At 40.5% G+C, this 15,326-nt stretch overlaps 1 protein-coding gene across 1 annotated transcript; it reads right to left on the reverse strand.

Moving 5' to 3' along the window:
* Positions 1-9,710: 9,710 nt before the first annotated feature.
* On the reverse strand, positions 9,711-13,858 carry LOC126229605 (uncharacterized). The gene is made up of 2 exons (XM_049942346.1): positions 13,631-13,858; positions 9,711-13,470 (listed from the first exon to the last, which is right to left on the reverse strand). Exons 1-2 carry the CDS (start codon positions 13,649-13,651, stop codon positions 12,712-12,714), a joined length of 780 nt encoding a protein of 259 aa, XP_049798303.1. The 5' UTR covers positions 13,652-13,858; the 3' UTR covers positions 9,711-12,711.
* Between the last annotated feature and the right edge of the window lie 1,468 nt (positions 13,859-15,326).

Here is a 15,326-nt window from a genome sequence, read left to right on the forward strand (position 1 = left end):
CACTTACCCACGACGCCGTTGCTGTTACAGGCTGCAGTTTATTGGACTTGTTGTTCTTCGGCTGTTCACTATTTCTATTTTGATTTTTTTTCACAGTTTTCGTGTTTGATCTGTGTTCAGTTTTTGACGGGCTGTCCACTGCGCCATCTTACCACTAAACCTGAGGTGGGTATGATGGGGCATTTCCCTTGTAAATAACGTCCTGTGCACGTGTCACACGATGGGGACGTGTCGTCACACTCGCGTTTATTAACATTTCACCCCTTCTTCTGACACCTCCGCGACGCCCAGCATTAAAATCACGCGGTTTTCTTAATACTAGCCGCGGAAATCATTTCAGACACACCGTCGCTGAGAATAGTCATGAAAATGCCGCTGGCGGTGGCATAAAGTGCGTCAGTGAAACCACCCTTTTTCTTGGGACACTGATTCAGCATATTTTGCGATCGATGAACAACAGAAAGATGTTCCTGACAACATTTTATGCTGCTGACGTCCTCGGAATTTCCAACCCTTCTCTAAGGACATTGTGGGGCACTATCCCCACTGAACGCGATGGCACCCCTTTGGAGTGAATCACGACCACAGTTTTCGCTGTCGTGTACAGGTTGGGGCCGCTCGTCACTGTTCAAAACCATTCGACGAAATTAAACGTGATCCGAAAGAGCAAAGAATGCACAAGCTTTTCCAGCCCTCCTATTTCTCACTCTCTTGTGGCCCGATCATTGCAGATTGGGACATTCAAACATGCGTGAATGAAACGGCAAAAGGTCTCTCTAAATTTGAAATGGTTATGGAAACACAGCTAAAAAGAAAGGCCTTATAGTGTGGAGGAATTCATATGTAACAGTGTAAGTAATTCAATAATTTAATTATAATGTGCAGTCAATGTTGTACATTACAAGCTGTGTAAGATACTAGTGTAAATCGATATTTATGTAAATTAAATATTTAACACTATATTCTGTTGTAACATTATATTCCGTAAAAAAAAACTTATACCAAACGATGTCTCATACAGCAGCGTTTTTGTCTTCAGACAGATAAAAGGATTTGATTTGATTTGATTAAGGTGCCCGAGTTAAGCAAAACACTCGGCGGCACCCAACAACCTTTATTGACAATTTTAAAAACGAACTTCTACGAAGACAATTTTTGAAATACACTAAAGAGCCAAAGAAACCGGTACGTCTGCTTAACATCGTGTAGGGCCTCCACGAGCACGCAGAAGCGCCGCAACACGACGTGGCGTGGACTCGAATAATGTCTGAAGAGGTGCTGGAGGGAACTGTCACCATGAATCCTGCAGGGGTGTAAATCCGTAAGAGTACGAGGCGATGGAGATCTGTACTGTACAGCACGTTGCAAGGTATCCCAGATGTGCTCAATAATGTCAATGCCTGGGGAGTTTGGTGACCAGCGGAAGTGTTTAAACTCAGAAGAGTGTCCCTGAAACCACTCTGTATCAATTCTAGGCGTGTGGGGTGTCGCAGTGTCCTGCTGGAATTGCTCAAGACCGTCGGAATGCACAATGGAAATGAATGGACGCAGGCGATTAGACAGGATGCTTACGCACCTGTCAGAGTCGTATCTAGACGTATCAAGGGTCCCATATCACTCCAACTGCACACGGCCCACACCATTACAGAGCCTCCTCCAGCTTGAACAGTCCCCTGCTGATATGCAGGGTCCGTGAGTTAATAAGGTTGTCTCCATACCTCTACACGTCCATCTGCACGATACAATTTGAAACGAGACTCGCCCGACCAGGCAACATACTTCCAGTCATCAGCAGTCCAATGTCAGTGTTGACGGGCCCTGGCGAGGCGTAATGTTTTCTGACGTGCAGGCATCAAGGGAACACGAGTGGGCCTTCAGCTCCAAAAGCCCATATCGATGATGTTTCGTTGAATGGTTCGCACGCTGACGCTTGTTGTTGGCCAAGCATTGAAATCTGGAGCAATTTGCGGAAGGGTTGCACTTATTTCACGTCGCACGATTCTCCTCAGTCGTCGTTGGTCCCGTTCTTGCAGGATTTTTTCCGGCCGCAGCGGAGATTTGATGTTTTACCCGGATTCTTGATCCCCACTTCATCGCTACCTCGGGGATGCTGTGTCCCATCTCTCGTGCGGCGACTATAATACCACGTTCAAACTCACTTAAATCTTGATAACCTATCATTGTAGGAGCAGTAACCGATCTAACAACTGCGTCAGACACTTGTTATCTTATATAGATGTTGCCGACTGCAGCGCTGTATTCTGCCTGTTTACATATCTCTGTATTTGAATACTCGTGCTTATACCAGTTTGTTTGGCGCTTCAGTGTAGCTCTAAGCGCCTGAAGGCATCCAACTGGAATAGGGGTTGTGTGAAGGAGTTGCCTGCCTGCAGGCGCCTAGGACTACATTACAGGTTCATTTTTAAAATTCGCAGTAAAGGTGGGCGTGTGCCAAGGTTATGCTAAGCTGTGGGGTCTTAGAGGCACCCTTTGTCATTTCATTCAAGAAAGGTCAGTGTCACAAACCCCCATGATCACGCCACAGGAGGATGCAAAACAGAAGGGCTGAAAAATCAGAAGTACCCTTTGCTGCTTCGGATCACATTTAGGTTTCGTCGAATGGTATTGAACAATGACTAGCGGCTCCAACATGTACATGACAGCAAAAACTGTGGTCACAATGCACGCCAAAGGGGTGTGATACGTTCAGCGAGGATGCAGCCCCACAGTGTCCTTAGAGAATGGTTGAAACGTCCTGTGATGTGAACAGTGTCAAAGGTTGTAAAGAACGTCATCCTGTTGCTCGGTGTACTGCAAACTGTCGTTTTTGACCACGGGGAAGGGGGTAGTTTCATTGACGCCTTTTCGCCAACCCCTGAGATCTTTTCATGACGATTCTGAGCGATGGTGTGTCTGAAATATTTTCCACAGCCAACCATAAGAAAACGGACGGTTTCAACCCTGGATGTCGCAGCTCTGACTTCCATCGAAAAGGTGTCCAAAGAAGGGGTGAAATTTTGACAGGGGGCTGACGACCTTCCCGTCGTGTGACACATCCACTGTGGAAAAATTTGGTGCCGGTGTGACATCATTAACCCACCTCACAACTCACATGGACTTCTAAGGTGTGGCCTTTTTTCGCTTTTGTCGACACATCGCTATTTGAAGCGTTGTCCAGCCCGAGATTTACATCGCGGAGAGCCACGCTTTTGCGCCATAGCAGAGGAAGATTGTGGGCGCCTTTGAGCCAAGTATCAGACTTATGCTTCGCAATGGGAGACATTTGCAGCATTTCGAGAAAGCGGTCCTTTAATTCTGTTGCTCACATTAATTTAAACTCACTGAAATGAAATAAGTGGAGTAAATGGAGAGAAAACCAGTCAAATTGCGCAGCGAATTTAATTGAACGGGAGTTCCCCCGAAAAGTAGGGGGTCTAGTTTCTGTTTCCAGTGTGACACACATTTCCACCTGTCACAAAATTTTCCTTATAAGAATAGCTCCAGCTGCGCCCAACCAGCTAATTTTTGTTTTCAGGCCAAGTTCGTCACTTAAACCGAATCAGAAAGGATATTTTATTGTCCCTTTATACGAGGGTGGTTTGAAAAGTTCTCGTAATGTCCACGAGAGGTCAGCGCTAGTGCAACGAGTTATTCATTTATTGGACCGTTGCCTGTAAACACGTGCCACGTCAGTGCTCTTGCAAGAGAGCTATGGCGGTTATATGGCTCTGTTGTTCCCGCTTAGTGATTTGCGAAGATGTAAACAATCGAGATTCGAACACTGATTAAGTACATCGTAAAGAAAAATATGAAAGCAAAGGACATTCATGCCGATTTCCAGAATACACTGGATGACTCTGCTCCTTCATATTCAAGTGTTGCCAAGTGGACAAATGAACTTAAATTTGGTCGGTGGAGCTTAGATGATGATCCGCGCTGTGGTCGGCCAAGATGTGTCACTACTCCAAAAATCATTGCAAAAGTGCACAAAATGGTGAATGGGGATCGCCGATTGAAAGAGCGTGAAATTGCTCACGGTTGCCAGATGCCATCTGAAAGGGTATATCACATTTTAACTGAAGAATTAGAAATGAAAAAATTATCTGCAAGATGGGAGCCACGACTCTTGATGCTGGATCAAAAACGCATGAGAATTGACATATCAGAACAATGTTTGGCCCATTTTAAGAGAAACGAACAAGATTTTTTGCGGCGGTTTGTGACCAAAGATGAAACTTGGGTGCACTACTATACCCCAGGAACAAAACAACAGTCAAAGCAATGGAAACATGCTGATTCTCTGCCATCAAAGAAATCAAAGACAATTCCGTCCGTCATGGCATCAGTGTTCTGGGATGTGAAGGGGATTCTGTTTGTAGATTATCTCCCCACTGGGCAAACAATTTCTAGACAATACTGTGCTAACCTCCTGGACAAATTGCAACAGAAGATACGAGAAAAAAGGCCAGGTTTAGCAAGGAAGAAAGTAAACTTCCATCAAGACAAAGCGCGCCCGCATACACGTGCCGTCGCCATGGCAAAATTACACGAACTAAGGTACAAATTGTTGCCACACCTGCCTTATTCGCCTGATATGGCTCCATCAGACTTCCATCTCTTCCCAAAGCTGAAAATTTTACTCGGTGGACGAAGATTCACTTCAAACGAAGAATTGATAACCAGAGTTGACAACTATTTTGCAGGCCTGCAGGAAACTCATTTCTGAGATGGGCTCAAGGCACTGGAACATCATTGGACCAAGTGCATTAATCTACAAGGAGACTACATTGGAAAATAAAAAAAAGTTTCAATGAAGTAAGTACTTTTTTTCTATTCCGTTCCAAGAAATTTCAAACCACCGTCGTATACACATTTAAATAACCGATTAAAAGTGCAGGGAATTCAGCGACAACATTGATGTAGGAAGAAGGTGAGAGTGAACGTCTCATATACTTTGTTGTCATTAGAGATACAGCACTAGCTCAGTTGGACAAGTATGAGGGAAGGAAACATTCCCAACTGCAAAAACTTTTCCTATGGGGGAACAAGACTAAAATTGGACCAGTTTCCACCAGATCACTGAAGTTAAGCAACATCAGGCATGGCTGGTACTTGAATGGGTAACTGCCTGGATACACCATGCGCTGTTGGCAGCTTTCTCTTTGCCTTTCCAGCAGAAGGGAGGAGTGTTAGTGACGTAAAGTTCCTGATTATCAGACTTTGTGCCAATGTCCTGGTTTAAATCCCAGATCTCTCATGGACTGAAGACATGCGACACTGTTGGTAGTGATCCATCAGTTGGATGGGAACGTTAAGCTTGGCGGCCCCTTTGGTGCTTTCCGAGAGTATTAGGCTATATGCCAGCACTGGGTTTCACGCTCGCGCTTTCCTTTTTCTATACCACACACACATGACACTACAGTACACATACACGCATTAGAGTCGCCTACATGTATCAGATACACTTAACAGACAATTCTCACAGTTTGCGAATAAATGGTGCCTGTGTGTGAAAGATAAGAAAAATTTTTCCAATCAGGTGGCTGAAGTTGAATCTTGGGGTCTCCCAGCCAATTATCCCATACAGCTTCACTTTTCGTTACCCTAAAATTGCCTTTTTTATGTAACTGGGTTGGTGAGTTTGGATATGTGTCATGGCACCATACCAAAACAACTAAATTTTATTGCGCAACAGAAAACCTGTTACACCCAAATGAAATGATGGCTACCAGCGAGACTCTGGCTGTTCCAAGCATTCTGAAGATCATGCATTTTTATAGTGCACTTTCAATTAACAGAAATTTCCGTGCGCTGCACAAAGAACGCCATCTTCTCTGTTAGAAAGTGTTGTGAAGAGGTAAAACAGAAGGCACTCGATCATGGAGAGCAAGTTTCCTTCACCTGGGAGTCATTCTCGTTCCCGTGATCTTGGCGTGAATTCTGCTCAAGGTCCATTAATAACTCTGAGGCCACAGTCAGTATAGCACTATTTACTCCACTTGTGCATTTCATCCATAAAATATGACTATTTTGATAGCTTTAGTCGATTCCAGATCTGTGGTCCTGAAGTCCAAAGTTTACTTATCCTGTCGGGTTTTATAGCTGTCTGAAAGATAAATAAAATATTTCTTCTTAGTTCAGCACTTATCTTCCGAAGTGGCATATGACTGTCATAAGGCATCTTTAGACACTGTTGCCAACCTAGATCTGGCTTGATTTCACAGAAATAAAAGCACAGCAGGCCTCCCTTACCTACCTCGACATTATCTCACTCGTCACTGACAGTTTGAGTCTACACTAAATATATTTAAGGGCATCACTCTCCCCACTAGTTTAAGGGTTGTTACGTCACAAATCTATGTATATAAACGTATACAATAATATAATTACGCTGCCTAATGCTAGATCTTTCTTCCTTTATATTAGCATTCTGTTAGAAGATTTTTTTTTATTTTTATTTAATTATTTGACATGTGTATTCTATGGATCTATACGTGTGAGTAATTCTCTCGGATATGGAACATGTCAATACAATTATACAAATACAACTAATACTACAGAATAATAATAATAACAGCAAATAATAGTAAGTAACGATTTATCTTGTTCACTAGCTAATATTTATCTGGTATTGCAATTTGTTGTCTAACATTAATGTAGTATTGTATCTTTCATCTAATAACTGAATAACAAGATTTATCTTTTTATTCAAGAAGTGCATTAGAAGTGTATGTGAGAACTTTTAATTATTTCTGGATAGAAATCATCTGAGGAGTACAGTGGATGGTCAAGCAGGTATTACTTTAACGTATGTCTGAATAGCATTTCATTTTATCTTGCGCATTTAATATAATTAGGCAGTTCATTAAAAGTCTTAATAGCTGCATACTTTACGCCTTTCTGCACAAGTGACAAATTTTTTATTTCAAAATGGAGATCATCTTTACCTCTAGTGTTGTAGTTGTGGTATGAACAATTTGTTTCATACTGAGCTTTCTGTTGCATATGAGATCTGCAGGAATTTTTCTGTTGCATATAAAATCTGTAACCATACTTGAGGCCACTACTATGTTTTGAATCCTGTCTGCCATGTTATCAAAACAAAAGAAATATTTTTTTTATATTTGGAAGGACTGAGGATATTTTGTATAAAGTGTCTCCTCTTAGAGGAATGTTCATGTTGATTCCAAATGTGCTATTATATTTTGAAAGTCTATTCCATTTTCAAACTTATAGAGAATTTAAAGTTTCGATTTATTTGTTAGTACAATTACGTTGATGTCTTTGGATTTCAGTTCTGTGCGCAAATCATGATCCCACTCTGCAGTCGACATCCTAAAATGTTTTCTAACGTGACATTTGTTTGCTGTGTATGTATTATATGCACAGTATAAGAAGACTTCTGTCTGGGGGCCGTTGAGACTACTTGAATTTATAGCACTCAAATGAACTGACCGGTATTGAGTGATTGATGACCATTACTAACATGAACTAGCAGTCAATACTGCTTAGTGCACCGACATCTACGAAAGCAGAAGTGGTTCGCTGAGTTAACAGTTGCTGAAATCCGAGGGTTGAATGAAATTAATGCCTCCACCTTCGTTAATTGGGTTTTGATGGGAACATTTTAATAAATCAAACGCTGAAATAATCCTTAGAATCAGTATCCTTAATTACCAATATTCACTTTTCCACATAATCACCAGCCAATTGGATACATTTCTGCCAACGGTGAACAAGTTTTCTGAAGCTGTCACGGAAGAAGTCGACACACTGTTTCTGCAACCACAGTCTAACAGTTTTTTCAACCTCTTCACCAGAAGCATAATGATGTCCCTAAAGATTACCTTTCATTATCGGGAACAGATGGAAGTCAGACGGTGTTAAATCTGGACTGTATGGAGGATGTCGTACGGTGGTAAGATTCAGTCTCTGTAGTTCTGCTGTGGTGGCACGTGAAGTGTGTGATTTGGCATTGTCATGCTGCAGGAAAACATTTCCCTTTTGGACCTTTGCTAGCCATCGTTTCAAAGTTCAGAGAATTTATTGTTGTTTCACAACCAAGGAAATCAATATGGATAGCACCATCTGCGTCACAGAACACTGTGGCTATGATTTTTCCGGTCTTGAATTTCCTTTTCCGGGGCAAGTCTTTGTGGCAATATTCCATAGACTGACGTTTCGTCTCCAGGTCGTAATGGTGTACCCACGTTCGTCTCCTGTCACAACTGAATGGAGAAAGGCTTCACCTTCATTCTTGTAACATGAGAGGAGTTCCTGGCAAATTTCAAGTCTGTATGCTTTCATTTCAGGAGTCAGCATCTGCGGTACCCATCATGCACAGATCTTCTGATAGCCAAGCTAAGCAATAATGTGACCCACACGTTCTTGTGAAATGCTCATTGTGGTTGCAATTTCTATCTGAGTGATACGACGATTGTCACGAATCAATCTGTCAACATTTTGTTTTTGAAACTCCGTGGTTGCTCTCACAGGACGTCCAACACTTTGTTTGTCACGCACGTCAGATGTTCCTGCCTCAACGTCTTTAAACTTACTTGCTCAACGATGCACAGTACTCACATCAACACAATCACCATAAACTGCTTTCATTCTCTTATGAATCTCCTTTGGGGTGACACTTCCTGCTGTCAAGAATTCAATGACTGCACGTTGGTTAAATTGCATTGACCAACCGTCTGCGCAGGGTTCTATACTTTACACTGCAACAACACAACCATTCAATGCTAAGGCTTCCCACCAAGTAGAGCTGTAGAGACGAGCACAGAACAAGAAAAAAGAGAAACGCAAGCCCCGTGTTAAAAGTGGGAAACACAGACCGACAGCAGCGCCTCAAGTGGTATGGAGATGAACTAAAATATGAAAACATTGCGGATTGCATCCCCCCTAGTTTACTTACATTGTAGGTTTTTATTTTTATTTTAATTCTATTACCTTATTTTCTGGGCGTGCTATGTAATTATTTTGGTTGCCATCATAACAAAATAATTGAAACACAGCTATAGCACACTGTACTACAGCAGAGAGAAATCTATTCAGTAATGTTTTCAGTCTATTTTTGACGTTTGCGTCTGACAGACAAGAAAACATGATAGGAGCAGCGACTGTCAGGCGCAAACGTCAAAAGCAGACTTTTAAATTGACATGCTTATATTGTTATCTATCAATATGTAAAAGCTCCAGCATGTTTTATGGTTCATAAGAACTAGATGCAACACTTGAAACTGAGAGTAAGTCAAAACAAGCTTGTAGTGTAAATAATTGGAGCAAAAGAAAAATAACATTGTAGCAGCTAAAATGGACTACAAATATTCCTCAATAATGTCATAATTTTTACGTCATACAAGCTGCTGGATCAATGGAGGAAAAAAGCCTATTATTAAGAGAATAAGAAGCAGTTAAAGAGATTCAATTAAGAAATATTTGTCACAGTATTAATTAATGAAGATTTCTAAAATTTGTTACAACTATGTTTCAGGACTATAAGTTCTTGCACTACTGACCATTAATTCCTTAAAAAAGGTTCCTACATCTTACGACTGTAAATGCTTCAACACAAAAAAGAATACATCAATAACAGGTACCAAAAGCAGGAAAGGTGGGTAAAAACAGTGAAATGAAAACAAAACTTACTTTTTATTTCTCAAGCACACAAGAAAAATTTTCTTTTAACTGTTATAAAGCTTTAAACCTTTTATTGAATTTGTCTTTAACAATATCAAGTCTTTTATTACTGATGGTGTGTTTCCAATCTTTCACATACTTGTAAAGCAATAGAGGTACACTTATCTTAAAATACACTGTTCAGAAAAATGGGCCTTGCAAAAAGTTATTTCCTCTGGAAACTTAAACAGTGAATAGAACGTATTCTCCAATTGTTCCTGGTGTCCACATTTATCTAAGAATGCATACAACTGACTATGAACATTTGGAAATACGAAAGCATCCGATCCCGCCCGTCTGCTTTGACCCATGACGTCGCAAATATGGCGGAAACAACCATAAACCACGATTCCAATATGGCGCATATAAAGTCGTTACGTACACATTATGAGGACGAAAATACATCGAGAAACAAACACACACACTTTCCACAAAAAACCTAATAAAAGTAACGGAACAAGCGCGGGAAATGGGGTGTTTTTGGGTGGGGGCAAACTAAATATAAACAAATTTAGACACCCACCCCCATACAAAACCACACAAAACGACGAAAAAAACCGACATCACAAAACTCCCCAAATACCACTAAACACAGTATCATCTGGAATCGGACACTACCCTTGACCTATACAGCTCAACAGCAGCTCCAGATCCCATAAATTAGGATCAAACAATTCCCTTGGCCTATATAGCTCAGAAACATCTCCCGATACCAATACCAACATACACAGCCACACATTGGTATCAAACACTTCCCTTGACCTGCGCACTGTTAATTTTATCCGTCAGATCCATTCCTGAACAAAAACAACAACCGATTAATTTTACTAAAATTACCACACGACGTACAGCGAACAACACTAAATTAACCTTCGCACAAAATCGTTAATTCACTGCAACGAATTCCACTACAAACACAGCCGACACTCGAACAATTCTGGATAATGAGCAAAAGCAAACTGAGCCCATCACACCACACAATCGAAAACCCTGAACATACCACCAGAGGGCACAACAAACAACAACACAACGACATCTACAAACACGCCACACTCACAAACCCAACTCCACACTGTCATGATGTCACACGACAACACCCTTACGTCACGGGTCAAAGCCGACGCCTGGCATCGGACACTAAAAAACGACATTAAGCTGTCACTAGCACACAATAATTTTGGGTTTAAAGCATCATATTCTTTGACACTTGTTAATAAATGCTCTGTGGGCGTTGGTGAGAACAGAGTTGTTTTACAGTCACTACAGTTGGTTTCAGGTGTTACACCCATATTTCGTAGAATGTAACCAGCTACATATGCTAGTGCTTGTCTGTCATTTCTTACATCAGCCCCACCACTACCAGCAGCAGCTTCATTATCAGCAAGGGCACAATATAAAGCACATTGATCCATAATCGAATGGTCTGTTGTGGAGTCAAGAAAGTTGTCATCACTAGCTCCCAAAAATTGCCTTAATTTGCTTAATGGCATGCATCTATAATCCTCACAATTACCTAGCGAATTTGTAGGTATGGGCATGTTATTGACTATAACTGTTTTCAATGCTGCTTTGAAGTGAAAGCAAGTTGGGTTGGTGTTTGCAACACCATGCTGCCTCACACAACAAAATACATTCTCCACTGGGTCTTGACTGAAAGCCCTCATGCTTCAAAAATTAAAGCAATTTTTTAATCTGTTCCTCATGAACATCCATGATCTTATTGTAGTTTGCCACCCACTTATGAAACTGAACATATTTGTCTTATCTCTCCCTGTGCCTAGCTCCAACACTTTCCAATTTTCCATTTCCTTTAACAGACTGTACCACATTTCAATATGTGGGGACTCTGCAGAGAGGGCACACTTATAAGACTTGCCATCTTGTGGATAACAATAGGAACTGTTCAGTGAATCAAATAAACAATCCATCTTTTCAACAAATTCTGCAGTGTATATTGCCTCAGCAGGTAAGATATTAAATGCCACATAAGTTTCAATAACTGCAGCAACTGTATGACTAAGCTGGGCTGCAGCTACCTTGACTTTCATTTTAGTAAAAGAATCCATTAATTCAAAAGTATTTCTATGTAGTTTTGGCAATGTCTTAAACATCTTCTGCTGATCCAGAAGAAAAGCCCTGTGAATATATTCAAAACTGGCCTCTTTTTTAAACCCAAACTGTATTTTATTTCCTAGCAGAGCATTTCTAGTATTTTTTAATAGATGTGGGACATCAAAAATGACTGCAATAGGTTCATCTCTGACTAAAAAATAAAATGGACTGGACTCAGTAGATTTCTCACAGCAGAGTTCCTTCAGTGCTCTCTGGTTGGTTGCACCCTGGTCACAAACTGTAAAAACTACCTTTAGCCCTATTTCTTACAATTGCCTTATGACATAGGTAATAAGACTTTTTAAAGTGATACTTGAAACTGAGTTGTGAGTGAAATAATAAGCAACAACCTGCTTCCAGCATTTATGTGTGCCTCTAACCATGAAAATGCATGATTTGCATGAACATTTGACCCCCCCCCCCCCTAAATGCCCTAAATCTTTAAACACTGAAATTTCTTGTTTGCTTGCATTATAATACAACCCTCTTTCTGAAGACATTTCATCAAACAACAAAGCATAATATTTGTCACTGTTGTTCATTACTTCAACTTCTGCTTTCATTACTTTCATGACCGAAGTATTCAATCCTAGTTCAAAAGGTATAGAAGACAACAGACATTTCAGATGCCTCAAAGAAGGAAGATAAAAATGAACTGACAAAAATTTGTATACGCGGGGACTTCGTTTTTATAAGGATAACGCAAATACTTTGTCCTCGGGTGTCCATCGCCTTGCATTTGCTGATCGATGAGCATTTTGTAATTGGCTGTTTATGAAATCTTTGGTAACAGAGTTTAAAATAGATTCTGTGAAAGAGAAAGTATTGCTGTCATATAAATCTTTAAGTGCTTTCTGTTCTGATTTTTCATTATGTAGCTTTGCTTTTAGTTTTAATAGCCTTGTTAGAGTATTCCTATGAATCTTGTACATTTTTGATTTCCTCATTACCAAATGTTTCAGATAAGAATGTGTACTCACTATCTGCAGATTCATTTTGAAGGGAGATAAAAAATTTAAGAGGTGCATCACTCAATGAATTACTCTGCTCAGCACAACTAGTGCTAGGTAATTCTCTAACACCAGTTTCACCCCTGGTATTGGCACCTGTATAATAAAGATTTTCCATGGTACCACCAGTGCTTGGTAAGTCTAATTCACTATTAACACCAGTTTCACCTGATCCACTTCTGGTACAAACACCTACATGAGGACTACTTGCCACAGCACAACTAAGGCTTTGTAGTTCATTAACACCAGTTTCACTTCTGGTATTAGCAGCTGTAAAATGAACAGTTGCCATAGCACCACTAGTGCTTGGTAGGTCCAATTCACTATTAATAACAGTGTCACCTGATTCACTACCTATTTTGGCAATTTCACAAGGAACACCTGTCACATGTTTTGGAAACACACGCCTGTTTAGCCTATGCCTAGTTTTATTCATAAAATCTTCTTCGAAAAAATGATCTTCACAAACAAAATAAGAAGCACAGTTCACACCTGGTGACAGTTTACAAACACTCTTCCACTTTAGAATCAACTCTTGAGGTTGTTTTGGAAACCTGTAGAAATGCTTGTTGCAAATTTCTTCCGTTGAACCCACGTAATTGTCAGATGAACAGCTGGGGAACTTGCAGGAGTATTTCAACGTCAATCTGTTGTGTTGAATATTCTGAAAAAAACATAAAAGTCTTCATTAAATAAAACTACTACAGACATATCAAAGTTATTTAAATAAACTAACGGAAACCACACTGCCTAATTCACGATAGAAGAGAATACATTTCATTTATAGGCTACGAGATTATTTAATGAAAAATTAAATGTCTTACCTTACAATTAATTGTGGACATTTTTCAGCAGGAAATCTCTTCAATCCCACGGTGAACCTTATGAATTTAAAGGAAAAAAATCTGTTTATAATGAAGATGAGTAGTGTGTAAATATGAAACAAATACAAAGACGACTGTAACCGAGGACCACAGACTTCAGTCCTGAGCAAGACGATAGAATATTTCAAAACAACCACCATTGTAGCACAGTCTAACATAACAGTCGCGACACTCACTGCTGTGAAAGTTGTTGCCTTTTGACAGATTGAGCGACACTAGCGCTCAAGGCGGCGGGTAAGGTGAACGTCAGACGCGTCGTAAGCAGAATGTTTGTTTACATCAATTTACTATGTAATTTCCGAATTATTCGAGTTAGTTTCTTGCCTCCAAGAGTTTGTGTAGTATCAGAAGGAATATATGTTTCTAAAAACGATTCTAAAATAAGCGCAAGTATGGACAAAAACCATGAATATAGTGGCAAGCTACAACACATTCGTGAAGAAACACTTGTGATATTTGACAGAATTGCAGCTTACCACGTTGATATCAAAAGAATATAAACACACAGATTCACATGTAAGAAGCACAGACATGTACCTCTACATGCGAAAGCGATCGACAGCTCATTTATAGTTCTGTAGGCCTACTGTGTTTGTCATTGTCGCCTGTTGCCACAAGTACATCCTTCATCTCTGTATTATTCTAAGTGGGACATGCAACTGCCAAATAGTGGAAGAAATATGCTGAAAACATTATAATGAGCTGATTACATTACATTTCACGAAAAACCAAATATTTGAATAATTTTCAAACAATCTGTCTGTAGGCACTTGTCCCGTAATAGCTTCGCTCGATCTGCACATTCTGGCACTTCACACGCTTTTGTAAGACACGAACAGCTGCACAATCTAACCACTTCATCGCCAAAGCAGGTCTGTGTTGATGTTCACACGAATCTGGCACTGATACATGAAGAGTTGAACTGGCTGCTTCTGTGGCATAGGACTGTTTTACAGCTTTAGATTGACTGTCGAATCTTTGTGGCAGTTTCCTCTTCATCGTCAGTTGAGGTGGCTTATTTGGAATGTCAAACAGTGTGGGTACTGCATTCCACACGAGTTTGTTATTGTCTGCGTTCATGAACTGATTTTGTTCGAAATGTAGCGGGCAAAACCTAATATTATTGTACAGGTAAACTGAGTCTTTCTTCATAAGGTCTTCTCGTCTGCTATTAACTAGCCATTTTCTGCTCCTAAAACGAAACATTCATCATTTATACACATATAGTTTGCAAGTGAATCCTGACGATACAGTTTAGTATCATGATGGTATATACCCCTCAGGATCCTTAGGAAACCTAAAAAAAGATAGCTGTTGTGTCTTCTTCCTGTTGTTGCTGCAATTTGTTGCAGCTACAAACGCTCCCGATGGTAAAAACCATTGTATAAATCAAAATAAACAATCACTATTTGCTTTCACGATCGCGCTGAGGTCACAGTTCAACCTACCGGCCGCTTGGGGCGCTGCTGGCGCTGTAGGCAACAAAATCGAGGCGAAGTGTCGCGACTGTTATGTTAGACTGTGATTGTAGTTTAGACAGCTCTCATTGGTCAATTCCGGCTCCGTTTGACCCCTAGTGCCTCTAGTGGTCTGGAATGGAACTACGTGGCTTGTTGCCTCTTCGCCCATATAGCTT

The sequence above is a fragment of the Schistocerca nitens genome, unplaced genomic scaffold (genome assembly GCF_023898315.1).
Source record: "Schistocerca nitens isolate TAMUIC-IGC-003100 unplaced genomic scaffold, iqSchNite1.1 HiC_scaffold_376, whole genome shotgun sequence".
Lineage (NCBI taxonomy): Eukaryota > Metazoa > Arthropoda > Insecta > Orthoptera > Acrididae > Schistocerca > Schistocerca nitens.